Below are 26,544 nucleotides of genomic sequence, written 5' to 3'. Positions count from 1 at the left end.
TCGCGGGGCAACCCACAGGTAATTTCAACGTTAGGAGAGGCTAGAAAATGGCTATTTAAGTATAGTACTTAAAAAATTGATCTGTTTACCGTCTTGGGGACCACAACACCCTTCACGAGCCATTTAAGAGGTTGGGCAAAGAGAAATGGAGGTGGTGGAGTGTGTGTGTGCGAGACGGGGTGTGTCTATTAGACATTCATTCGCTCTCCTCAATTAAACCCACACCCGGCTGCTGATGGTGGCAGTTGAAGGAGTAGTAGGAAATACATTAGCAAATCGCGAAAAGGAATTAACCCTATTCGTTCACACCCTCTCCAGCCTCCTGTCTCTGTGCCGCAAAGGAGCCACTACCAAACACTACTGCAGGCCCAGCAGGTGACAAATGCATTGTCACAGGAAAAAGGGCAGCTCAGTGGAGAGCGGCACAGTTCCAGCAGCCTCCTCTTTCAGTGTGGACTCATTTTATTTGGTGGCAGGTCTGAGGATATCAATGGAACAGGACTATAATGGCCGGCAGAGAGCAAGAGGGTTGAATCAGCCCCTCTAATAGGCAAATAATGAGCGGGCCTTATGGATGAGCACACTGCACACTGACTCACAACAGAAAACTCATGCGCAACACTATTATTCCAGTGCCAAAATTTGTAAACACATATCCCTGAGAGCATTGGATGCAGTGGAGATATTCATCACAACTGTAATTGACTCCATGTTTGGGGGTAAACTACTCCTGTTTGCTCAATCTCAAACCTGTAGCTCATTATAACTCTGGTAGCAGAGATGGTGTTCTAATGTTAGATAGAAATGCCAAGAAAAAAATAAGTCCTTTTACATGGAAAACAAGTCCTTGATTGCGTTTTCTACAGAAACACGCAGATGCAGACGCACAGAATGCACACGTACATACACACACGCACACACACTAAACGCAAAATAAGTCTCCCCAATTTGCATTTTTATTTCATACAGACACTTACGGATGAAGATGCACACAAAAAACACACACACATGCACACACACACTAACCGAGGCAACAAATAAGTCTCCAATTTTCTCACTGCTGTCCCACTCGGCCACACGTGACGCCAGTGCGATCTGGAACATGGAGTGGCACTGCGTGATCTCCCTCAGTCGGTAGAATATAGGCCGGATCTTCCGTGGACTCAGGATTCGTGGATCAGCTTCCATCAAGGGTCTGTGGTATTCCTGGTGAGATTGAGATCGAAATTTGTTTTTTTTGTTGTTGTTATTGGTGCGTGTGTGTGTATGTGCGTGTGGCGTGTGCTGAAGGTGAATCAGCAGCCCACCCTCCCTAAACATCTCATTGGCTTTTCCAGCAGCGAAAATAGACAAGGGAGGGACAACAAAGAAATGTGACTTGAGGAATATGAAGAATATTTACCTCCGCCAAGGAGGTTATGTATTCGGTGCCGTTTGTTTGTTTGTTTGTTTGTTTGTTTGTCTGTTTGTCAGCAGGATTACGGAAAAACTACTGGCCCGATTTTCGTGAAACTTCGTGGAAGGGTGTAGCATGGGCCAAGGAAGAACCCATTACATTTTGGAGCGGATCCGTATATTGGTTGCGCTTGCACATTTGCATATTATAGAAGACTGGAGTATTGGCCTTGGCGGAGGTCTGCACTCTCCGAGTGCCCTTCTAGTTAACCCATGTAGTCACGGCTCCTGGAAGCGCATCAACTCACAGGACTCGACCCTCAAAACAGCAAAACAAGCAAGCATGTTCAGATCTCAAGGTGAGTTGTAATCATAAAAGGCAGAATAATAATGGCAAAAAGCAGCTGCCAGCAGAGTTACAGATGCAAAAGCAACATGGTGAAAGGGGCATTGATTGACTCATCAGTCAACACTCTTGAGAATATTTGCATAGCGTACAGAAATGAGTTGACAAGCCCTTTGAGGACAGTAAGCCAGTAAACATGTGAGGTTTCTTTGAATTTGAACATGCACAAGTATCGATAATAGTGTGTGCAAGCTAGCCGGCAAGATGGAACCAATATAAAAATTAACCTAAAAAAAAAACAAAGCTCTTCGAAAAACAATGGATGATATACTGGTGGTGATTTTTGTTGTTGTTTTACAAGCCTTATCCCCATAAATCCATCACAGCAAATGAATCATCGGCAGAAGGAACATGGGCAGGCGGCACAACACGAACAATTGTGCAATCTGTTTTACAGCAATAATGAAAGTTTCAACCCTCAATGTCTAATTGTGCTTGCGGCCTTTCATCTTTTTTATGTTGTCTCTTTCTGGAGACAGTGCATTTACCACTTGGTTGGACTCTCTGAATAACAAGAATGATTTCAAAAGAGCTAAACCTCCCAAAGTATCAAACACAATCATGTCACTCGACAACAAAGGTAGCACATTGTATCTTGACAGTGAAAGATTTTGCAGCGCATAACGCAGCCATTGATCGCTGCTGATTCCATTTCAGCAGGTGCACCTCTTTTTTCTGCGAGGAGGAGATAACAAGAGTCTCTCTTTCCCCACTAAAAAGAGAGATTAAAGAGAAGAGACCGCACCCCATCCTGAGAAAGCCCAACAGTCTCTCTCTCTTAGCATCAGCACGGCGCCACAGAAATGAGGACGGCTGTTTTATCAAGATTATTTACGCTGAGACACCTCGGTAATTTGATGGATATGGCTGCCTCTCTTTTCAGTGCAATTCATAATAGCTAAATGGTGAAGATATTGCATGTGGCAGAGGAGGACTAGAGGGACTAAACAGCTCACCTGCAGGATCCTCCTGAGGGACTCCAGGTAGCTCCGCTCGCTCTGAATGATGGAGCCCAGGATATGGCGTCTGACAACCTACGTAGACAACAGACCAGTCAGGAAATCTAGCACTAAGAGGACATGATGGGGCTGCGGTGTGCGGTATGGTTTCAGTTAAGCACAGTACAGGTTGATGGATGGCACTATAATCACGTGTTTGTCACAGGAAGAAAAAGACTCAAAGAGGAGTAGGTCTGTTTGAACAAGGCTCTGTTGGAGTGCTGAATCATTGGGTTTCCTGTGACATGAAAGGAGCTGTTTTTAGCTGTGATAAAACACACTGTCACTCCAGACAGGATAAAGAGAATAGAACATATCAATACGTAAAAATAGAGAAAACGCAAATGAATGCATGGGCATGAATATATAGCCTAGAGCTTTGACTCTAGGCTATTGTGTACAACATATGTTCATGTAAATGTTACATGTTAAGTATATATTCCTGCAGATACTGAATGCATTTATTTAGGGGGAAAAAATGGATAGGAAATATCTGCTAATCCTGTCAGGTGCACCTGCTGGCTGGTCAGCCCCTCCGGCATGGGGCTCAGCTGTGGGGGCGGATGCTTCACCTCTGACACGGCTACATCCAGGTATCCTGCATCATCCTCCTGGTCCTCTGCAGACATACAGAAAGGGAGAAGGACAGACAGAGAGAGAGACATAGAGACAGAGAAAAAAAGAGAGGCAGCCTTCAGATCTCTCACTGCAGCTGGAGACACACTGCGACACTCCAAGTTTATTACCTCTAAAATATAAAGACTTCTGTACTCTACGGAAAAGAGAAAGGAGAGAGAGAGCAATAGAGAGAGAGAGGGAGAGAGAGAGAGAGAGAGAGAGAGAGAGAGAGAGAGAGGCCTTGGAAAAAAAAGAAAGAACTTTCAAAACAATACTGTATTTCTGTAGGAGTAAAGGAGGCACACAGACAAGTGTGTGTGCAAAAAACACGTTCCAACACCCTCACTTCTCTGCATTGGTACAAAGACATTCAAAAGACTCTCAAAAAAATCCCCATTTCACCCACCACCATAAAGACAGAGATACCAGAAACCAGCACCGTTCCAATTAAAGACTTTGGAATGATAACAGAGGATCGTTGGAAAAGAAATATAATGCTGTGCAGATTTCCCCCTGATCAACACCTAAAAATAGCAACACTGGCCTCTTTACCTCTTTGTGATGGCTTGGAGATTTGTTTGAGGCGTGGGTCTGATATCTGTGGTTTATGGAGCTGCTCGACACTCCATTAACGGGTGCTAATCTCTTTCTATTGTCGCGCTAGGATTCCTATAGCACAGCCTATATCGTTGCTCTATCCATCTCTTTCTCACACATCAAAAACGTCACTTGACCACAACGTCTGTCTTTAATCTGAGAAAGCCAGCTCTACTTACCCTGGCTGTTTTCTTTAAAATAGTTATAATCATTGAGGTCTTTCTTTTCCACAGTGCTTTCATTTCTCCCTGAAAGCTGGGATTGGATAAAGAAAAGGAAGACTTTCTCCTCGTTCTGCTTCGAACATTATTTTGGCTCGGCTAGCATCACACACAAGCAACTGCTTAATTCAAAGAGTCAACTAAAATATATACGGACGTACTAAGAAGCCCAGACTTCACAACCAGTGCACATTCCCTAAATACTGTATAACTTTCATCCAAGGAATCCAGCTGGTTAACATTTAAAAAAGTTTTCAAACTTCTCCACATTACCCAAGTGGTCTTTTCTGTGGAGGAAAGACACTCTTCGCATGACGGCTATTTTGGTCTTCTCCAGTCCATCCTTCGTTCCGCTCCTCGCTGCCTTCATGAGCTGCTGAACCTGGTTGAAAGGAGCAATCAGAAACAAGAGGCTGGTTAGCCCATGAGGAACGAGCTGGGGCGAGAAGATTGGAGAACCTCCAGCGCTCCTCCAGAGAGAGATGGAGAGAAGTGGCGCTAGATGAGCTCATCAAGTCATGAATCCCACCATCTGCGCCTCCCTGTAGGTCGCTGTGTAGCCTCTAATCAGAGAGTCTATGAGCAAATCATGGAGAGATTATGGTAACAGACTGAGCTCCAAATTCAGAGTAGCAGCACTGCATCGCTCAATGTGGGAGAATTCGGCTGACCACAAACCCCACCCTGAGCATCACAGAGGCCGTGCAACCAGACTCCGTACACCCAGAATATACCCATGGTGCTAGTATTTTTAAATGATGCCACTTCAGGAAACTAGGTCATTAATTGGGGGCAACTTTCACTGGTGTTTATGGAAGTAAATACGCCGAATATTATTTAATAATTCATGTGTCCCATAAACGCGTCGTGATATTAAAACAAGGAGGGAGAGAGAGAGACACACACACACAGACAGTCTCCAAGGAGAGCCACAGTCCAAGGAAAAGCTGAGGAACATTAAGAAGAGAAGGCTGATACAGAGTCAGTTAATCCTTTGAGTCAGCTGAGCGTACAGCGCAGCTTTCAGCTCTGGGTGATCGTCATTGCTATTGGCGAACATCTAGCATTATTCTCTGAGCTCTGTGTCGGAATGGTGTGATAAAGCTGTGCTCTCTTGCTGCCGGTGAGATACCTTGATGTCATAGTTGTGCTTGCCAGCCAGCCTCATGGCCAGTTCACGTTTGGTCCTGGCGCACCGTTCCCTCAGCCGGCGCACGTCAGGGGAGAGCTACAGGTGTTGGAGGTGCGCGGGGGGGGGGCAGGTCGCGTTTAGCCACGAGAGGCAAAGGGAGGGGAGAGGAAACAGACAGGGGAAATGGAGGGAAAGTGATCAAGGCAGAACAAGCAAGGCAACATTGGGGATTAATTACAAGCACAGAGAGTGAAAGCTTAGAGCACTGCTTTGGTCAAAAGGGGTTATGCTGTATGAGACTAATGGCCACTGATTTGTAGAAGGGTGGCGGTGGCGGCGGTGTGGGGCAGAAGCAAAATCGGTTGCAACTTTGCAGCTCTCCCAAGGTGCTTGAATTAAGCAGTGAACTGAACGAGAGCAGAAATTCAGCTGCACTCGGTGAACAATTAATTAGGCAAGCCTAATTAAAAAACGATGTGTTTTTTTGATGAAGGCTATGCTAGCCGAAACGCGCTGGATTTATAATCAAAGTTTCTTCATTAATTGTTCACCCGGTCTAGCTGAATTCTTCCTTTTGTTCAGCGGCCTGGGACAGACATGCAGAGAGCTGAGGGGATTTTCAAACCGTACCCTCCTGTAATTACCTCAGCAATGCCTAACTCATTTTCTGTCCCGACACAACCAGGCAATTTTTTCTGCTGCTACTCCCTCCCCCTCTCTCTGAAAACACCGATTTAACTCGGGATATTCTAAGATTACAATGGAGTGATATCCGTACACAAACACTTTCAATATGTAAAAATATGTTAAGGTAGCTGCTGTAAATCTATGCATTAATAATCATTCAACTCAGCAAAATACTTTTTTTTATTATTTGTATTATTTCAAATGCACCCTATACCTGCAATGGTGCATGCATGTTAAAGGCTGCTGAAGCATAAAGGAAATGCAGCATAATGTGAATGTGCACACAGTGCCATCATGTGGAAGGCCGACACGCTGTAGCCGCGCTGCACAACGCTGACGAACAGCATCCTTGGCAGAGAAGAGGCAAAGAAGATCTGAGGCTTTTCAAACAGAGATGCTTCTTGTTTACTCTCATCCCACAATGAAAGTATACAGCCTAGACAGCCGATTATATATTTGGTCTATATATGGTCTTTATAGTTTTCTTCCAGTTCTATGCATTAATAAAGACAAGTGCGGTAGAGGGAGAGGAGATGAAATATTCTCCTTGAATTATTTTTTAAGCACTAGGAAACAACCGCGCCAGCCCACACAGACACACACGCATGAGTGCCTTTACCTGGGAAATCATGTTGCCATTTAAAATCGACGCACAGGAACGGTGTGTTTGTGCGATGATAAGACACACATGCTCACACGCACATGCACACGCACACACACACACACACAAACACTACCTTGCTCCGTGTTGGTAGTTTGCTCTCGTTATCAGACTGGTCATCATAGCTCTCAAACTCACTGGAACTCCAGCCGTTGTCTGCATCCACAGGGCCGCTGTCTCTCTGAACATCTTCATAGATTATATCCCCTAAAACACGCGCGCACACACACACACACACACACACACACACACACACGGACACACACACACACAGAGACACATATTGCACCATTCTCTGTTGAGACCACTCCAAAATCCTTGGCCAATGGATGGAAAAGGTATTAAACAAAAAAGATTCAGAACACACACGCACACACACACACTCCTGTCCCTGCTACTAACCTTCATCAGGAGAGAGGGGGTCCTCACTGGGAACATCGTCATAGATCACCTCTGAACTCTCCGTCTGAGGCTGGACTTCAGCCGCACATACTGCTGAAAGACAGAAAAATAGTGGCTTTAAAGCAAACAAACACTGTTTTTAAATAGAGTGGTGCCTATCTTCCATCTCCTATCTTCCTTTCTATTTCATGGCTGCACCTAAGCCCCTGTTGTCAGATCATGATATTTCTTCTACATTTCTCCAACAAAACAAACACACACACACACACAACTCCAAACTACACAGCCTGAATCCTTTTGGCAAAGCAGAATAGATAAAAGATACTGGATCTTCACCCCTCTGGTTAGGAATCGACACAGCCTTTGGATATTTACATGCTTATTATGGTATCATTTGCATTTAAAGGTCTTCTTTCTCAGGGAGATCATGTCTCTTGTGCATGTTGCCGTAATGGCTTTCTGCATGTGAGGCAACATGATTGTATCCAGCTTGTTTGAGGTATTGACCCATTCTATCTCCACGCTCGGCAGGATTTGTCATTAACTGCTTTGAGAGTGTTTCAGCCTAATTTAGCTCAGTGAGCTTTATTGATTTGGTTTTAAACTGCGATTTGTCTGCAACACTTTCTTCTAAGCCCTGAACACCAACAATCACTGTTTTCAATTAATCTGACGGGAGATGTGTATTCTGCCATGGATTAGTCAACAGCGCTCAGTCTAAACTTCTAAATAACCTTGGACACAATCCAGGAGATGAACAAAGAGCAACTCTTCTTCTACAAAAGAGGATTAGCTACACAAATGTTCTTTCTATCTCTTTCTCTCTTTTTTCCTACTCTTGCTCACTCTCCCATCGCTGTGCATTCAGAATAGAGAAGAAAACAACTGGATTTGGGCTATCAGCCTGACTATCAGCATATCTGCAAAGTGACTGGGCCTCTTGGGAATACGGCTTGTTATTTCAAACATGGTAAACCAGAAGTTCCTTACTGTGTTTTCTTACTTTTATCTAACTTTTCTATACAGGAACACAAAAACACTCCGGCAAGCTCATTCATAGGTCACACTCACACTGTAGGCAATGAGAACGATACACTGCCATTATGAATATGTCCCAGTTGTTGCAAATGAGAAAGAAAAAAAAAATCATTAGTAGGAAAGCATTTGCAATGTTGTTGATGTGAGTTCATTGTGTAATCCACGTCAGATAATGACATCACAATGTTCCATGGCCACAAAAGAGGTGAGGAGGGCCGTGGTTTCTTATTCTGAACAGGAAATACTTCATCATTCCTAATGAGTCATGTACAGTACAGTTGACTGAATGGAAACACTCTGGTTCTCTGAAAGGAACAACTGACTTCAACTGTTTATCTAACTACACATTATTTACTGCAGCCTGGTGTTTGAACCATCTGAAAGGTGTCAAATGTAAAAACATGGATGCAGGACAGTGATAAGCTCCAAAAAGTACATGCAGTAAACATCAACTCAGTCTCACAAACTCCAAATATTATTTTTTATTAATTTTTCTTATTAACAGTAGCAGTAGATGTAGTAGCTAATGTTTTATTTCACTTGCTGTATTGATATTTTAGATGTCCAAGGTTTGTTTACTATTCAATCAGTTTACTGTGCACTTTCAAAATGACAACAGAGGCCTATGTCTCAAAAGACAGCAGAAGAGTAGGACATAAAAAATGTCACGCAGCGTTGCAGGACTCCTTCCAGAGTCTCATTCCTGAGCCACCTTCAAATAGCGACGGCGCTGCTGACTGAGTCGAAATCCAAAAGCAATTTTCCTTCATGGAAATGGTCCTCTATTGATCCTCATCCTGAATTAATTGGATTCATGTCATGTCCGTGTAGAAAATCAAATCATGGCGGAGAATGTGTGTGTGCATGTCTGTGTGCGTGTGTGTGTTTGTGCGCATGCATGCGTCTATATGTGTCCTCACACGTGTGTTGCCTCTTTCTACATAGAAATCCATGAACCATAAGACGGCCATAGGACTGCAATATGGTTTTCTTGCCACCTTTGATCAAGGTCAACAGAGGCAGTGTGCAATGCTAACAAAGTACAGGTAGAAAATAAGTATTGTGACTGTCATTACAGTGTGATCCACAGTAGTATTTGTTAAATTCTGGAGACCCAGATGGTTTTCTCTTGACTCTCTGTGAGCACTAACACCTAAGCTTAATAAGCCTGGGTCCCAAGGCAAGCCTAAGTTTAATCAGTTTGGGCTGAAATTGAACCCTTGATCTACGCTATGAGGTGCATCGCCTTTCTGTCGGTATAATTTAGTTCTGTACCTTCAGAGAGGTCCCTGGGGCTGCAGCTCTCCTTGACGGTTTCTTTGCTATGGTCTCCTGAATCAGCTCGCCTCTCCACAGCCGACGGCCCCCCGGGAAGCTCCTGAAGCTCCTCTCCCACAGAAGGAGCTGAGGTACTGGGCTCGACCGCTGCTGAGGCCCTGGAAGGTAACCAAACATCAGCAAAGTTAAACTAACACTGAGAGTGCCGCGCGCCTCATTACAAGTTAATTTCAGTGAGAGGAAGGGGAGGCAGGAGGCAGGAGGCTGGAGGCGGGGGTCCGAATAGCTCTCTGCTGTCCAAGCATGGAAACACACACTCCCTTAAAGTCTGACAGAACCCATATTACTGTTGTGAGATGAACGCTTTTTGAAAAGTCAACTTTTTAGAAAACTTTTGTTTTCCATATGGGCAGCCTTGCGTTTTAAAAAATGTCTCATGGTTTTTGAATGGGCTTCAAGGGGCCCTTGGGTTATGAAACTTGCCTACCTACAGAGAACAGCTCTATAGGTGTCAACCTTCAGTTCAATGAAAATATGGAAATTATCAGAATAAGAGTTTGGGGGGGCTTTTTTTTTATTAGTTGTGCCAACAATGATCTGCTGCTCATGGTCTGTTTTGCTGCATTTTCTCCACTGAGGTGTGATAATAGTGCTGACATCAGCTGCACGTCGCATGAGCTGTGCCGGTTTGCTTATTCAGAAGAACTTTTGTGAGACCACAGACACAAAAATATAATCACACCTACTGCTTGTTACCTGAGAGTTACTCAGCTTGCCCCTGAGCGCTGTCAAATCATTATCTGTCATGCCTACAGCTTACTATAATCACCGCTGGCTTTTTGAATGAAAACATGCCCTGAACTAGCTATTAAAAACACATTCTGACATCACAGGGGAAAATCTTGTTGACACAGCTATCACATGGCCTGTGTTGATGCTGCCAGTGAGGGATTGTCCTCCCCCACATGACTGATAATATGACAGGATCTGGAGTGTAGGAGAGTCCCATCTACAGTAATTAAATCTATCCCCCTACTAAACACCTCAATGCTCGCAATGCCAGCAGCAGCAGCCAATCAGAATGATGAGCATCTCACAGAAAGAAATCTCAACAAGAAATGCCAGGAAAAGCAAAACGTGTGCAAATGCCATAGTCAGACAGTGTTGGGGAGGCAGTCTTGCTGTCTCTTTACTTCAGAGTGGCCATGGAAGTAGACTCTCTGTATTCAACAATCCTGCAAACTATTATCTTCCCTTGTATGGTGTGACAGCGCTGAAACAGACCAGCATCTGAATGTTTCATTACAAGGCAGAGAGAAACAAAAATATGTCCACAGCAGATCTGGGTCAAATATTAAATGGAGATAATTACGAGTATTTGTTATTTACCTACATGGAATACTGAATGGGTGGGATTTACCAGATGAGGACAATTTAATGTCAGGAAAGTTGTTTACATCGAAAAGTTGACTAAATTCACTTAAAATGCTTTGTTGGGATTGTCTAAATTTTCAGCCATTTATTGTTTTATGTGGCAAACCCCACCCATCTGGTACTCCAAGTGGGTTAAAACAAGATTTTTTTTTGTACATTTACAGTGTCATCGTGCATACAGTATTAGCATGGATGGAAGGAAGGAAGGAATCCAACCCAAAGCCCTAGTCGTGTTTGTGTCATGCTCTGACATGCCTGCTTTATACAGGTGCACCACCTGTCAGGAAGTAGATTTAACGCTCTGCCTGCAGATCATATTAGAGCTACAGACAGTATCATCTGGTTACAGCAATGTCAAGCTGGACTGCAAAGAATTACTCTGTTGCATTCCCTAAGATGTTGAATCATTCATCCCAATCTAAAGAACAAAAAGGATCTCAAACCGCATGAAAACAAAATATAAGCATATTTGTCAACATGTTTCTCTTCTCATGTCATTAGAATTGTTTGTGTGGAAAAAAGATTAGAACCAGAACAATAACGATGCCGCTTGTTTGCTTGACTTTATGCAGTCGTGTCATGTGTGAGTGATTTGAGCGGTGTATAGATCCAGGCGTATCTCTGCACAGCCCTTCACAACTTATCTGTGCCTATAAGCCTTAGTGAGTCATATAGCTCAAGGAGAGAAGCAGGAATCATTTTTCAATGCAAATGACATAGCCTGGGGCTCAGCACAGCCTACAGTGGGAGCTGCCTGAATGCAAATCTCACTCTTCCATCTGTTTCCATTCCCTTCAGCTACTGTGCCAGGGCGATACTGCCTGCCATAGCTCTACCTGCTTTGCCCCCTGGTCTCTCCTGGGCATAGCTGTTCTTTATAACTGCATAGGCATTGTGCTGACCATACTGATGGAGCTCTGTTTGTCCTCAGGTCATAAAACACCCCCAATAAACAACTGCCCACTCCTCGCATCAAACCATTACCACTATGCACCTGGCCTCACTGCCCAAAGTCATTCTATACACAACAGACTCCAATTAGATAGCATTCACAGAACTTGGCTCGTGGCTTCTCATTATATGTGTGTGCTTTGTGGCAGGGTATATATACACACACGGGTTGTATACTTTTACAGTATCACTTTGCTTTTCTTTTGCTTTCACAGCACATCCGACTGAGGCAAGTACGGCAAGGTGAGTTATGGGGTCTTCAAAAAAGCGGTTGTGGAAGAAGTGTGTTCTGTTAGCTGTGTTGTACAAGTTTCTGAGTAAAAGTCTAAAATTCTGTAGGGCCGCAAGAGGGTGAAAAGGTGAAGTCGCACACACAAAGAGGAATTTCGGTGAGAAAACCATTCAGGTGAAGTGAAGTACTGTCCGAGGTGACAGCTGTGTGTACATAAAACGGAGGCATACATGCCAGGTTGTCATGGCATCTTTTGTGTAATTCTTTTCAGTGCTGCAACGTATTTAATGAAAACTATCTGTCAAGGAGTGGCAACATTTAAGCACACGTAAAACACATGGGCGGGGGAAAAAATGCCGCCTTGAGCCTATAAGAGCTGTAACAAGCTGATGTGCTGTCGTGGCAGTGTTACGAAAAAACCCATATTTCTGCAATAACAATTGCAAAGTAATTTTGGCAATATTATTCTAAAAGTGCTGACAGATCTGGTGGATGTGCTGACAGCCTTTACACCTTGATGGTGGAAAATGCTATTGATAGCTCTTCTTTAAAAGGCAGAGTATTGACTAAACCAAAGTGGAAATGTGCACTCAGCAGAAATCTCCCTGTGTGAGAAATCGCAGAGACCTCACTGTGACTCGTACACACACACACACACGCACGCACGCACACACACAAACACACATGCACACACTCGCACGTATGCACACACAAACACACACATCTGCAATCATTCATGCAGGAATGTACACATCAATGCACACAATCACACTTAGACACGTACACACACAATACACACACACACACACACACAATACACACACAATACACACACACTCACACCTGCGTACAAATAAAGCCCTCTTTTCAGCACAGGAAAGCCCTGAAGTCCCCTATCGGTCGAGGTTTCTCAGCACACTTCCTAGAACCCCAGGCAGGGGGCCGCACCAAAACCAGGGATCCCCAGCTACATCCTAGGGGCCAGAGGAGCTGATGATTGATGATACTGATAAGATCTAATCCTAATAGTATTTGCAAATACTTTTTTTCTGGTTTGTTATAGCATAGTGCATTACAGTGAATCCCCTAAACATTTAACAATCATAGAAAAGTATGTAAAAGTTACTTCAGTATAATTTTATGTGATGTGCCAGTTGGCCATTGGGGGGGACAGATTTGACTACTGGGGTCCGGGGGCATGCTCCACAGGAGGAACATTTTTCAAAAAACAGCTCTGCATTACTTATTTCTAGTAACTTTTAAAAAGGCTATCTGAAAATAAAGAAAGAATGACTCAGGTGCTAAGTGACAGATCAGACTTTATGTGTTGGCTACAGCAGGCTTTCAGCCAATCTATCTAGTTTCTCATTAATAATAATACAATAACAATAATAATAATTTCCGTTTTGGAATTACAGTGTTTTATGTAGTTGTATTTTCCTTCCAACTAACTGCACTGATATTATCTGGTTTCTAGTCATTTATTTTTTGCGGTGCACTGGTCCTTTTTAAGAGCCAAGTGTGTTTTTTCTCCAAGCCCTGCTACAACACTGACTGGCTTTAGCTTGAAAAGATGTTAATTATAAAGTAGGCTACATACAAAAAGTCAGCACAGTACCTGTTCCATTATGGTAGGATAATGAGCCATGCAAAGAAACATTTCAGACAAGATACAAGCCATCCAATATGGTGAAGATTTAAGTTTAAGTTTAGCTGCAAAACAACTAGGCCTAACCTACCTTGCCATTTTAAAAATCAGCACAGACGAAAATATAGTGCTGTAATAATATCAGAGAAAGATGACATACTTACAAGCATACAGGACACTGAGGCAAATAGACAAAGTATTGTCTTTACATAACTGACGGACAGATGTCTGCTTTTTGGAAGCAGTGGCAACAAAGCTATTGACCTTTTGTTGTTGACAGTCATGAAAACTAGCTTCAAATAACCTTTTACACATTTATTCCTCCTTGGCGCAATATCATACCTTTCATTTGCTGCACATCCTCTTTTTTCTTTTCTCTCTCTATCGGCACCTGACCAGTAGTGTTGATTGGACATCTTGTCGTTTCATTACCATGAATTTCTTCATGATTGACATTTTAACGGCCCTGTGCCCCATTGCACGAAGTCAAAGGCTTTTCAAAATAAAAGTCCCGCGGTTGATTTTTCAATGCGGGGGCAAAATAACACAATGTCGTGGTTGATTTTTTGAGGGGGGCATTTTAATCATCTTTTAATATTGGAGGGGACATGTCTCCCCTGTCCCCCGTGCTTCCTACGCCCATGGTGCCCATAGAAGAAGTGAGTGTGACATCACTCATTGGCTTCTGAAGGGCCATTTTGAAGCCTGGAGATTGTGTTTTTACGGTCGCTGCCATGTTGACATTTTTTGGAGCCAGAGCAGCCAAACAGAGGCAAAGGGTGGAGTTTGGTTTGTCCGGGGAGCCGCAGCACCGCCTACTATTGGCCCATAATCAGCGACCTGTCAATCACTAGGAAAACAGCCCTGTTTTATATCCGTTATATGCTGTTAATGACGCAATTATTTTGAAAATCGCCATAAGGACACACATTAGAAGAAGTGAAATTAGCTACTGAGACCATAACCTCTTGTCGAAAAAAAGTATTGACTTTATATTTTTAGCGAGAAGTTGGGTTGTGGTCCCATTGACTTGCATGGAGTTGGGCCAGGTTTGGAGTCTTTCTGGAGCCGGCCTAGCAGAGATTAGAGGAATTGCTGCCTGCCGCTACTTCCTTATTGGCTTCAAAATTCACCCGTGGTTTGGCTGCTTGATGTACCACAAACCTGACACTCTGAACTGTCTTGATGCAGTTACCCCTCCCATCTGGTAATTCACACAGATGCTAAGAATTGCAGCTAGACACTGTCATTTGACCTAGGCCTGATATTGATTGATGAGATTCAGATTGCTTGGCTCAATGATTAGAGAGACTGTCCTCCAGCTAGAGGACCTGGGTTCAAGCATCCACCCTGCTGAAGTGTCATTGAGCAAGACAGTACTGAATATCAACCAGCTGTAGGGACACTGGTCTGTAGCTGAGCCTGACCTCTGACCTCTGACCCTGACCTCCATGTGGAGGAAGGCAAGCAAAAAGAGAGTCTTCCTACAGGGATCAATAAGGCATCACATTATCACTTGCTGTGCACTATCCTTGAAACAAAACTTCTTGTTGATTGTATGAAAGATGCTGTCTGTACTGCACAATACCACAGCTGGGGTCATTTCACTTTCACTTAACTCAATCAAAAATGTAAACTGAAACTAGGTCACTTCACTTTAATAAGGATATTATAATTTCTCTATGCATGGGAAAAAGAAATGATGTCATAAGATTTCTAGTTTCCAAATTTTGAAGAAAATGTCCTTCCTGAATTAAAGTGAATTGACCCTAATCCTGCATAATTCAGTGTACACAAAGGATGTCATATCGTTATATTGTATGCATCATCATGAATAATCCTATATGACTTCCCTTAGAAATGCATCAGCAACACTTCTGCACTTGGCATTACCATCACTGTGGGTGTGGCATGCAATCTGGAGACATGAGTGCAGATACAGGGCAAGATTGCAGTATTTTATACTAATTCTAGCATATTAGCATGATAGCACAACTATATACTAATAATAGCGGTAGAGTACTAACATAACACTAGTGTCTCAAACATAATGAGACAACACTGATGTGATGTTGGAGTTTGTTTTCTCCATTTCCAGTCAGTAATTTCCCCATATTGTGATAGGAATCAGAGAGCAGAGGGGCAACTTACCGGCTGGATGACTCACTAACTGGAACATCTGTCAGAACGAGAAGAACATGAACCGTGAGACAAATAGTTCCAAGGCAAATGAAAAAACATATATTTGAAAAATGACAAGGTCATGAGAGAAAAAAAAGTGTAAAGTTTGTTAATGAGTTTGCATTTTCTTTACTTTTTCTCTCATGCTTCTTTCATTGACGTATTATTTTATACATGGTAGAACTAAAAGACTAAAACAACACATTTCATGGCATAATTAACTACTTGTTTGATACTTGCTTACATGCATACTAGTGCATTAACATGACCTACATACAAGTATTGAATGACTGTAACCGAGTTAGAGACATATAAGCAAGTAGGGTAAAGTAGTCATAACTAAAGACTGACTTCTCATAGTTAAATTGTAACAGCAAATGTATTTTGAGTGGAAGCTGCTGTTAAACAAATGCCATGATCTATTTCCTTTGGAGACCACTATGTAAACACATGTCATCTGGTGTGGGAGGAATCTGAGTCCCTTGCTCGCTCTGCTGCTCACAACCCTTGGTTATGTAACAGGCTCCACTACACATCATTATCAACGCCCAGAATTCCCCTACGCATCTCCACATCCCACTTAACGGATTACCACACATGGACTTGGTAAAAAAGCCTTTTAATTAAGCACTAATCGCTTCATTTTGTCCAACACAGGTTCTCCCAGGCTTAAATCTCCCTCTTTATCTGGGGGTATAATTACCAGGGCCTGTTTGGCAACATTACCCAGGTAGTAAATATATCATACTAATATCTACATAACTTCATCCAGTTAAGGGGGAAGTTAACTCCGCTCGCCTTATTCCTGCCCGCCTAAGGCAATAATGAAATCCCTTTAAGTAGAGATAAAAAACACATACAACTGGCTGAAGTCCCTCACACAGTGTGAGGGTATGGGAGGCTGAGCAGCTGATATCAACTAAAGAAAAATCATTATGTTTACATCTTGGAGCTAGCTTCCAAAGCAACTTACTGTACAGTGGCTATGCAGGCAGGGGTTCAGTGTCTTGCTCAAGGACACTTTGACAGGACACATAACAAATGACTTTTTGGTTACAGGACAGTAACTCTAACCATCAGGCCAACCCACCACCCTTACACAAAATCCAAAATCCTCAGTGTTAATAGATCACAAATGGCTGACGTACTGCTGCGGCTGACGAGTATTTATCGGTTCTCACCATTGCCAGCAATGTTGAGAAGCCAACTTTCTGTGGCCTCTAACTCTGTCTGTGATCACTTATTTTGTGTTTCAACATAGTGTTTAACACAATGCATATGTTGTCATTGTCATATCTTTCTGTTGCCTTATATCAGACAGAATTGTCAACTCGTTATAATATAGAACTTCCTTGGTTATACTCCATTTCCATCTTCAGTCTGACTTCGATTTTCCCTAACCAATCACTAGAGGTAACGTATCTGCCTGAATCTAACGTCATTTTAAGTCGACACTGATGCGTAGCCATGACAACACCAGAGACGGTTCAGAAAGTATAGAGCATCTTTGACAACACGGAGGAAAGTAAAAACAAAGTACGACGTACTTTTAATCGATTTAGAACAGCCTCGATAGCAGCGTCTATCTTGTCTATAGCGGTCGCCATTGTTGTTATTACTCCTCCTTGGTTCCGGCGCACAGCTTGACAACGCTTGACAACAGCTTGACAACGGCGTTAGTCCCGCCCATGGCGCTGATTGGCTAATCGTTAGTCCCCCCCCGGCTCTCATTGGACCGATCATTTTTCAACCGAGAAACCGCTGTTTCATGTAATGATGCCAGACCAGAATCAGTCAACTCGGTGTAGTGGGCGGGTCTGGACCCAGGCAAATCTTTCTGTGCATCACTATAAAAAAGTGATTTGATCGAGGATCAGAAAATGCTAACAACACAGAAACTACCGTTTGCCTTGGTTAACCAGTAGCATTTTGTGACCCTCAATCAAATCACTTCTTTATTGTGGTGCAGAAACAGAAACAAATGTCAATGACAACACCAGTATTGTGTTATAAGCTATAGTGAAACACAAAACAAGTGATCACACTCAGAGGCCACAGAAAATTGGCTTCTTAACATTGCTGGTAATGGTGAGAACTGATCTGCGGAAGCACGTCAGACATGTTTGTGAAAAAGGTCTATTTATATCTGAAAGTGTAAAAATCAACTCTATACCGGTGTCCACACCGATCAGAGTTAATTTAACACTTTTAGATAGTTTGATCAGAGCCACATCAGCTCTGAGTGAACAAACAATTCTCCAATCAACACTTTGAGTCAACTCCAAATAATTGTCACTGAAAAATCAACCCTTCCTAACACTAGAAAATATGTTGTGTACCTGAACTGGAAGCAGAAGCTGCATCCTTGATGGGTTTTGCCTCCTGTCCAGCAGGAGGCGAAGTTCTGGGAAGTTGTTGTACATTATTGCCGGTTGCTTTTGATACACTGCCTTGCGTTTCACTGTCTTCCTTTGTGGAGGACTGGACAGGTGTAGTCCCCGCGGACAGCTGGACAGCTTTGACAGAATCAGAGCAGATCCCTTTCGTGCCTTCCTGAACTTTCTCCTCATCGGTGCTGTCCTCAAACTCAAACTGTTCCCCTTGCTCCTCATCCTCCTCCTCCTCATCCTCCTTCTGCGGTTGCTGAGGCATCACAGTAGACATAATCTGGAAAAGAGACAAAATAAAGTGTAAATGATTAGTTTCATTCCAAAATGAGAGGTCCACCTCCGCCATTTGAGAAAAAAGTGACACCCACAATCACGAAATCGTTGATACCACAGAATTAAAACAAATGTTGGTATTAGAGGATAGCAGGTTATATAAGTCTTTGGTTGACAGAAAGATAACACTTGACTGAATCCTCTACATAGGCTAGTAGAGATATTGAATAATGAACTTTAAGTAATGATTTTTTTCCCCAAAAGTATATATAGCATTTTGGAACTGTTCAAATATTGCCCCAAAGACAGATAACGTTTTAGCTATTATTTTCTCCTGCATCTTATGGAAGTGCCATTAATATGAACCCAGTAGTCATTGCTTAAACATGAATGTGTTATTGTGGGAGTATTAACATTAAAATGTTTGTTTTCACTTCCATCCTTCATATGACCGTGATAGGAATCAGGTGAAGGAAGAATGGAATGTTCTCTGGTCTCTGTAAACATGGCAAAGCTTTGTTGACAAAGAAAACAACGGTGTGTAAATTGAACGACACTGTCTCTAAGATGAAAATCAGTGTTGTGCAAAATAATATTTACACTGTAATGTACTGAAGAAAGCACTTCAGACCTTATGTCCACAGCCAAAACTATGCTGAGACAACTTCTTATAGATTTTTAGCACTTGTGTGGCAAGTGCTCAGTAGTACATAATGTAGATACTAGTTCATACAGTGCAAAAACAACTTTCTAAACAAACTATTTTAAACAGTTTGACTACTTCGATTAACTAAAACTAAATGTATGCATAGTAGAATCATATCTGTTACCATTTTCCAGGTGCAAAGAGAGAGAGAAACAGAGTGGAGATTACAATCCCAGCACTATAAACATAACATATGGCGGTGAGAAAGACTGTTAGCTAAATTAAACAGTCTGATGAGGCTTACTGGCAGATTAATTAAGATATCTACACTCATTTAAACTGATTAGAACATGTGCTCTAACATCACAGACCTCAATTATCTAAGAGGCTAATTTCATCATGTCTTATCTGTGAAAACAGGTATGACGGCAGCTTAGACTTTTCAGGAATTAATTAAAGAATTCTTATTTTCCAACGCATTGCAATGCAAATTTACAAATCCAGGCATATTTGCAAATATATAATGTGTTTTGAAGGGCTTTTGTGGGCCCTTGGGTCATGGAACTCACTCAACAAATAGATGGGCATGTAAATTTTCAATTCTAATCAAGGAATTGAAAATTGGTGTGAGCACATTTTCAAAAGAAAACAGCGAAATATTCCACAGCAAACAACACCCCAGGTCTTAATTTGCAGCACACATGAATTGTTTCATCATTTCAAAAAGGCGGTAATTTCCTGTGATGCACAGGCTCTGTTTCTGTTGAAGCTAGTGTACCACTCCTAAGCCCCGCTGACGTCTTGCACTACAGCATCTGCTTTGCATTTCGATTAGTGCTGAACTGTTTCCTATGCTGGAACATTCCTGGGCCTGATAGGGCAGTTTGCTGCGCTCCCCTGGGAAATGACAGCATAAAATAGGGAGCGCTGAACACGAGCCGGCTGCGCGGGAAAACTGCTTTGAACCAGGCTTCTTGGGGATTGCACAATTCATCATCAGCCCTTATCCTTTAACCAGGATACAGGGTCTATCATGATGTCGGTTACGGTTCTGCAGGCGTCATTATCTTTTACAACTGCTTTCTGACAGCTTAATGTGGACATGATGTCAGCGTTAGCGCGGTGAGGCTGGCTCAGGAATACTGATGGCTTTGAATCCAGAATAGTCACCATGTATGTGTTTAAGGAGCCTTTAAAATAGGATTAACAACAAGTAAAAGTTAAGGCAAAGTAAAGCATAGAGTCCCCATTTCTCTGGGAATAAGTTCTCAGCCTATTTATAAGTACAATATGGGTGCGTTCCCCCTGCCACTGCGGCCTTTGGACCCAGTCCCCTCCTCTGTACCACAAACACAGTTTCTCCAGCCGGCCCACTCATTGGTCCAATCAACAATGAGTCTTTTGTGGAGGGAAAACCTCAGTTCAGCCTCAGAAAAGCATTGTTTCTACATTCGTCACTGCAGCACTGGTTAGCTCACAGGTCAGTCGGGCCGAGGCTGGGCTGCGCTGTATGTGGTATGGTGGAGACAGACTCAGTATGGAAGAATGGAGGATCTGTGAGTCTAAATCCATTCTGACTTCAGAGGAAGGCTGCTGCCTCTGTGAATGAGCTGCATAGATGCCTATGGTGTCAAGTTTAATAGAAAATGATCGCCACTCTACCTCCACAGACGAAAGTCATGCTGACTGAACAATCATTCTTGATTTTTCAGTGGAGTGAATTAGATCGAGCAACCATAAGCGCCCTCACGTCTTGGAGATGCGACTGATGATCTCGCATCATTGGGAATCAACAGGAGAAATGAATAGAAGTTCAACTGGCCCAATTCAACACTGAAGCTAGAGTTAAAGGTTTTTTCCACTAAAAAAATACCCTTCTCAAAATCAAAATGACAGGTATTTTGAACAACTTTCTGAGGGAAGGCGTTTGGACAAGCCATCAAACGCACTTCACAACGAAGAAAAATAAAGAGCCTCAGGAGTGGTTTTGTATGAAAGCCATTCTTGGGGGGGAAAATAGGATACATCACAGAATAGAGATGAAACCAACTCCTACACACCCTGTCCCTGACCTACATAGAGCTCTGAAAACTCCTGCTGTGTGCCAAATGTGCTAATGAGTGGAGAGACGGTGTATGGGTACAGCGGAATGTGAGGTATGTGTAGTGTACCTTAACTAACTGCATGCATAATCACTATTTTTAAACGGTAAATGATGTTCAGGGGTGCTCCGTGGCACATCGGATGAAGTCAATTACCACGCACTGCACTGTACTTTTCAACCAATCGACTAATCAAATTCTGACCTGTCTTGTTTTAATTTTCAGATTTGCATATGTGCTGATGTTGTTTTAATGTCTTTCCTCTCTCACACTGTTTCTATCCAAGTTGTCCAATCTGTGATAAAGCCCTATTGAGCTTAATTGAGCTTGATTGAGCTTAATTGAGTCATTCCATCTCCCTCTCTCTCTCTCTCTCTCTCTTTCTCAACTCCCTGGTTATTTCCAAATTGTATTTTATGTAACGAAGCAGAAAAGATATTCAATGATCTTAAATGAAATCGTATTTAAATCACAGAGATATAAGCAGAAATAACCATTTGACAGAAGAGTGTGATTAACACTCATTGCATTCAAAGCTCTCAGTTGAGTTTGCTGAACTCTGCTGAGCTGCATGAGAAGTTCTAGCCACTGCTTTACAATGTGCTATGTTTGTCCGGCTGCAGGCAAAACACACAGCCATTGGTCAGTAGGAGTCGGGTATATCAATAGACAATGGCAGAGAGCAGCAGCTGGTGATGACTGAATAAACAGCACTGGAAATCTAACAGAAAGTCAGAGAGAGCAGCCCTATTTTAGGCTTTTCCTTATTAGAAGATGGCATACAAACGTTCTCACCAGCCACTAAAGAGACCAACGGTCTATGGACAACAACAAACAGTGCCAGGCAGAGACAATTCTGCCTCTGGCACTCCTTCCTCCTTCAGTTCTGTGTCTTGTTCCCAGAGGACTTCCTATCAAGAGATACAACTGTGACTCGGCCAATTTAGGAGCTGCAAACTGCTCCTTGAGAACAGACCGACTATGTCTTTCTTTTGCTGTCAAAAGGCATAACAATCTGAGTGGGAGGCGTTTTCCACAGACATTTGTGGATTTCATGGATTCACTTAAATTTAAGAGTTACCCTAGCCGAGATTTAGAACACAGAAGTAGCTAAGCCTATTGCATTATATATTATGAATGGTATGAATTTTTTAAATTTCACTTTAAATGAATTTCTGAAGACTGTGTGCCAAAGACCATGTGGAATATCATATCATACTATAAACACAACAGGATAAGAGGGTTATCTATGCATATTTGAGATAGCTTATTCCCATATTTCCTCCAGGTTTGCCATACCATCAAGTTACCACTGGTAAGGATGCATTATTCATGCAGGAGCCAGTCTGGCCTTCATGTGCCCTCCGCTGTGGAGAGCTGCTCCAGTAATGTAAGTCCACAACAGAAGTGATGTGCTGGTGGCAGTGTCACATTAGTCAAGGACACAGTGGGAGTAACCTACACCTCCTCTCTGCCATCTGCGCTCACAGCACAGCACAACACTGCACTGGATTCATGGTTGTGCTGTACAAATATTGAACGCAGATAAGAATGTCCTGAATATGTTGAACAGACAATGGCTTCATTTATCAAGAAAAATACTAGCATATGGTAGAATTTCTTTTCAACGAGACACAATAAAAATCTGTCGAGGTTAGACAGCGCAAGGTCTTAAAAAAATCAGGTTTTATTCAAGTTTCTTCAAAAGTTTGGCACACCATTTTTCAGCATGTAACATAAGAGAATATTGCTTTATTTAGATGTAATTTTAAATGTTAAAGGGGCAATCAGTAAGATTTTTACAATCCCATAGCACAAAATGACCATAATGTATCTGCGTGTGCGTTATTGATCAATAGCAATGACTCAACGAGTACTTGGCCAGATTCATGGCTTTCAAAACTCACTGGCCCATACTCTGTTTCACAACAACCTTTAACACCCCCGTCCCACCCCCACTGGAATTTAAAAACACTCCCAGTCCCACTTATTGCAGTATTTTGCATTGTGACCTCTTCACTAGATGTTTCTGCGATCTCTATTCTAATTAGCTAGATTACTCATCTCTTGTGAAAATGTGACTTTGTTGTTTTTGTCAGTTTACATTCCTCCATCATGGCTGCCAGAGACGTGTGTAGGAGCAGATACGCTCTATCACACTTCTATCAATATTGTTGCAATTCCTGCTGATCACTTATGGAGGTTCATAAAGGTCATAGATTACTTACAGAGGTCGGAAGTAAAAAAAAACTGCTGTACTTAAGTAACATTTTCAAGTATACTCACTACATTTCAAAAGAAAAATCTAAACTTTCTACTCACTACATTTTCAAAACTCTCAGGAAATCATCAACTGATTTTTTATTTAGTTTTTTTTACACATCAGACAGCTTCCCGGAAGCAGCTGATCAAGCGCCAAATGTGGTTGGCTGCTTGTTCACCAAAGCGACACCAAAGAGGAGGGAAAGGGACAGAGAGAGAGAGAGAAGCAACATGAAGAAGAGAGAAGCAACAAGAGAGCAGAGAATTAACGTTAGTGAATTCAGCTGCTAGAATTAACGTTAGAGCTGCAGACTCTTTCTCATCTGTGATTCAGAGGAACGCTCAACAGAAAATCCCTGTTTAGTACATTAGAAATGCCTTTTTAGACAACTACTTTTACTATACTGTAAGTAAATTTCAGACCATGAACTTGTATACTTTGACTTGAGTAAAGGATTTGAAATGGTACTTCAACTTTTACCAGAGTATATTTTTAGATGAGCATTTGCACTGTTACTTGAGTAAGGAATTTGTGTACTTCTACCACCTCTGATTACTTAATACCCCTTTAATATAAACTCACATGTTTTCTGGCAGGCTAGTGTCAGCCATTTCCATTAATCTCCTCACTCCAGCAAAGATAACACCACCGAATACTTTGGTAAAAACTACTTTTTGGAAGTATTAACTTGATTCTGCAGATCAATTTGAATCTATTGTTCTGAACCTTTTCCCTGCTCACGTCAAAGCTCCAGGATGAAGTTGCCCTTGAGTTCTGGCTAGAAATCAGCTTCCCCACCCCGTTTTCTAACCTCAGCCAGGGAGCCTTGTCTTGCTCTAGGATATCAGTCGCACTGCAAGAACTATAACTGGGATCACACTGTAACCTGGAGTAAAAACTATTGATAGTATCATTTGCACTGCACTTAGATCTGAAACTGGTGCTACAATAGCCAACATTTCAGTGTAGTCTGCCAGGTTCAATCACCAAGGTCTTGGATTCCTACAGTCACAACTGTTGCCTTTGTCACCGGCCTCATCTTTTTATTAGTCAGTGAAAGCTGCATTTTGCGCTTTGTCACTGTTTGTTTGATGTTAGCTCCCTATTGTGCAGCCTCAGGTAGTCAGACCTGCTTTCAGCATCAGTACACGAGAGGGGCGGCTGCTCCTTTGATGTGCCACTCACATCAGTTATCAAAATATACTCCTGAAGTAACTCCTAAAGTTACAGCGCAGGATAAATGTCTGAGTGCAGTCGTTCTCTTCAGTTCAATTCAATGCATTCTATAGCTCAAACTTATAAAGAGACAGTTTTGTGTTGTACTTGAAAAGAGTGTGGACAAGTCACTTTGGCCTTGGAGTCTTTTATCGGCCCTAAAGGAAGTCAGTAAGGCAAGTGATATTTGGGAGATGTGTGACACAGCAAAAAAGATAAGCCTCAACTTACAAACATCTCTGAATTCCTCCTCCCAGTTAACCATCTAACATTCCCTGCGGATTGTCGTCTGTGTATAATACAATACTTGTAGCACCAACAAACATTAGGTGGGGGATGTTTCATGATGACTCATTTTGGACTTGAGCAGCAAGGCCTTGCATGTGTAGCCTATGTGTGTGTGTGTGTGTGTGTGTGTGTGTAATCATGTGTAGCAGGAGAGAGTGGGGTCCCATTAATAGTGGGGTCTTTGTGGTTTAAGCTCCAGGCTAGACATGCATGGATTGTTAATGTCTGTTGGACAAAAAACTGACAATAAGTCCTACAGTTTCTTTCAAATACAGAAAAAAAAAAAGCAGTGGGACATCCGGCAAGTGAGGCAGAAACAGTGCCCTAGCCCAAAATGCAAATTAGATGGTCAGAGGTCCCCTAGCTCCCTCTTACCCTCTCCCCTCTCCCCTCTCCCATCTCCTCCCTCTCTCCATTCTGCTCTGAGAAGAGGCAGCGTGAAATCCATCCAGGGAGGGGCTATTGTGCTCCAGGAAGCAACCGTCAAACTGGAATGGCTAGGGCCGGGGCCGGGCCAGGGAATCTCTCTCTTTTAGCCCGAGGCTGTGGCGGGGCCGTGTGGTGTGCAGCGCTGCTGAAAAACACAGAGCAAGAGGTCTGCGGCTGGGACGAGCCGGCCGCCTCTCACTCATCCTTCCTGGTGTCTGTCTCAGGAACTGCTGCTATCATAACAAGGCCTCGTGTTCTCTAGCCCTGCTGACTCTCTGAGGCAGGCTCCGGTTAAATCGTCCATGATGGTGTGTACTCAGCCAAAGGGCCACCCGGGTATCAGCCGTACCCTGCTCTCCTCTCCTCCTCCTCCGCCTCCTGCCTTGTTCTCTCAGCTGCCCTTAGCTGTCGGACTGAGGGACAGAGAGGGACAAAACAGCACACCAACCCCCCACTACTCCATCCATGGCCCCCTTGGACAAAGCTGCTGTCTCTGCAGCATGCTAACCACGCTGACAGTGAAGGGGAAGAGAGAAAAGGAGGGGAGAGAGAAGCAGAGCGATGGTAAGGAAAGGGGGGAAAGTGTGTGGAGGACAATAAATATACGCCTCTCACCTCCTTGTCCTCAGTAGTATTTCCTCCGAGCAGCTTCAGGCACTCCCTGGTGACTCTTTAATCCTGGTAACCTCCCATAAACTCCCAGTTTTTACCACACTGCCAGGTCCAGCACACTCATCCCCATAGTCTCCTGCGAGGGCTGCAAGTGGCTGAAACACAGAATGAGATTCTCTTGTGCTGTTTACTTTCCCACAAGTTCTTCCCTGCACCGTGTGCACTACAGCCGCTCTGGATGAGGTAACCCCCTTTGCTCCCTCCCCTTTCTCTCTCTTGCCTCTTTGGTTCTGTTCCTCCCTCTATCTCCCCTCTCTATCCCTCTCTTTTTTCAGACGGGTCCTTCCCCCCTCCCGCCGGTCTCTTTCTGTCCTTTCTTTGGTTCACTCCCTCCTCCCACTCTCCAGACCCCCGCTGCTTCCCAGACAGCAGCACAAAGCAGGCTAA

The 26,544-nt window shown here is 43.0% G+C and overlaps 2 protein-coding genes across 2 annotated transcripts in view; both read right to left on the bottom strand.

Moving 5' to 3' along the window:
- Nucleotides 1–5,411, bottom strand: part of arhgef10la (Rho guanine nucleotide exchange factor (GEF) 10-like a) — an 83,938-nt gene extending 78,527 nt beyond the window's left edge. Inside the window, exons 1-5 of the mRNA XM_078283799.1 lie at nt 5,368–5,411; nt 4,509–4,617; nt 3,315–3,418; nt 2,758–2,835; nt 1,027–1,206 (exon numbers count right to left, since the gene is read on the bottom strand). Of these exons, the coding sequence (XP_078139925.1) occupies nt 1,027–1,206; nt 2,758–2,835; nt 3,315–3,418; nt 4,509–4,617; nt 5,368–5,403 (507 nt within the window). The 5' untranslated portion in view covers nt 5,404–5,411. The remainder of the gene's footprint in view (nt 1–1,026; nt 1,207–2,757; nt 2,836–3,314; nt 3,419–4,508; nt 4,618–5,367) is intronic.
- A 10,370-nt stretch (nt 5,412–15,781) lies between these two features.
- LOC144539359 (uncharacterized) lies at nt 15,782–26,150 on the bottom strand. The gene is made up of 3 exons (XM_078283800.1): nt 26,101–26,150; nt 18,219–18,546; nt 15,782–15,877 (listed from the first exon to the last, which is right to left on the bottom strand). The coding sequence occupies exons 2-3, from the start codon at nt 18,541–18,543 to the stop codon at nt 15,846–15,848; spliced, it is 357 nt and encodes a 118-aa protein (XP_078139926.1). The 5' UTR covers nt 18,544–18,546; nt 26,101–26,150; the 3' UTR covers nt 15,782–15,845.
- Nucleotides 26,151–26,544: the final 394 nt, after the last annotated feature.

The sequence above is a fragment of the Centroberyx gerrardi genome, chromosome 5 (assembly GCF_048128805.1).
Source record: "Centroberyx gerrardi isolate f3 chromosome 5, fCenGer3.hap1.cur.20231027, whole genome shotgun sequence".
NCBI lineage: Eukaryota > Metazoa > Chordata > Actinopteri > Beryciformes > Berycidae > Centroberyx > Centroberyx gerrardi.
Note: the sequence above shows the minus strand (reverse complement) of the source record. Positions and strands in the feature narration are given on the sequence as shown.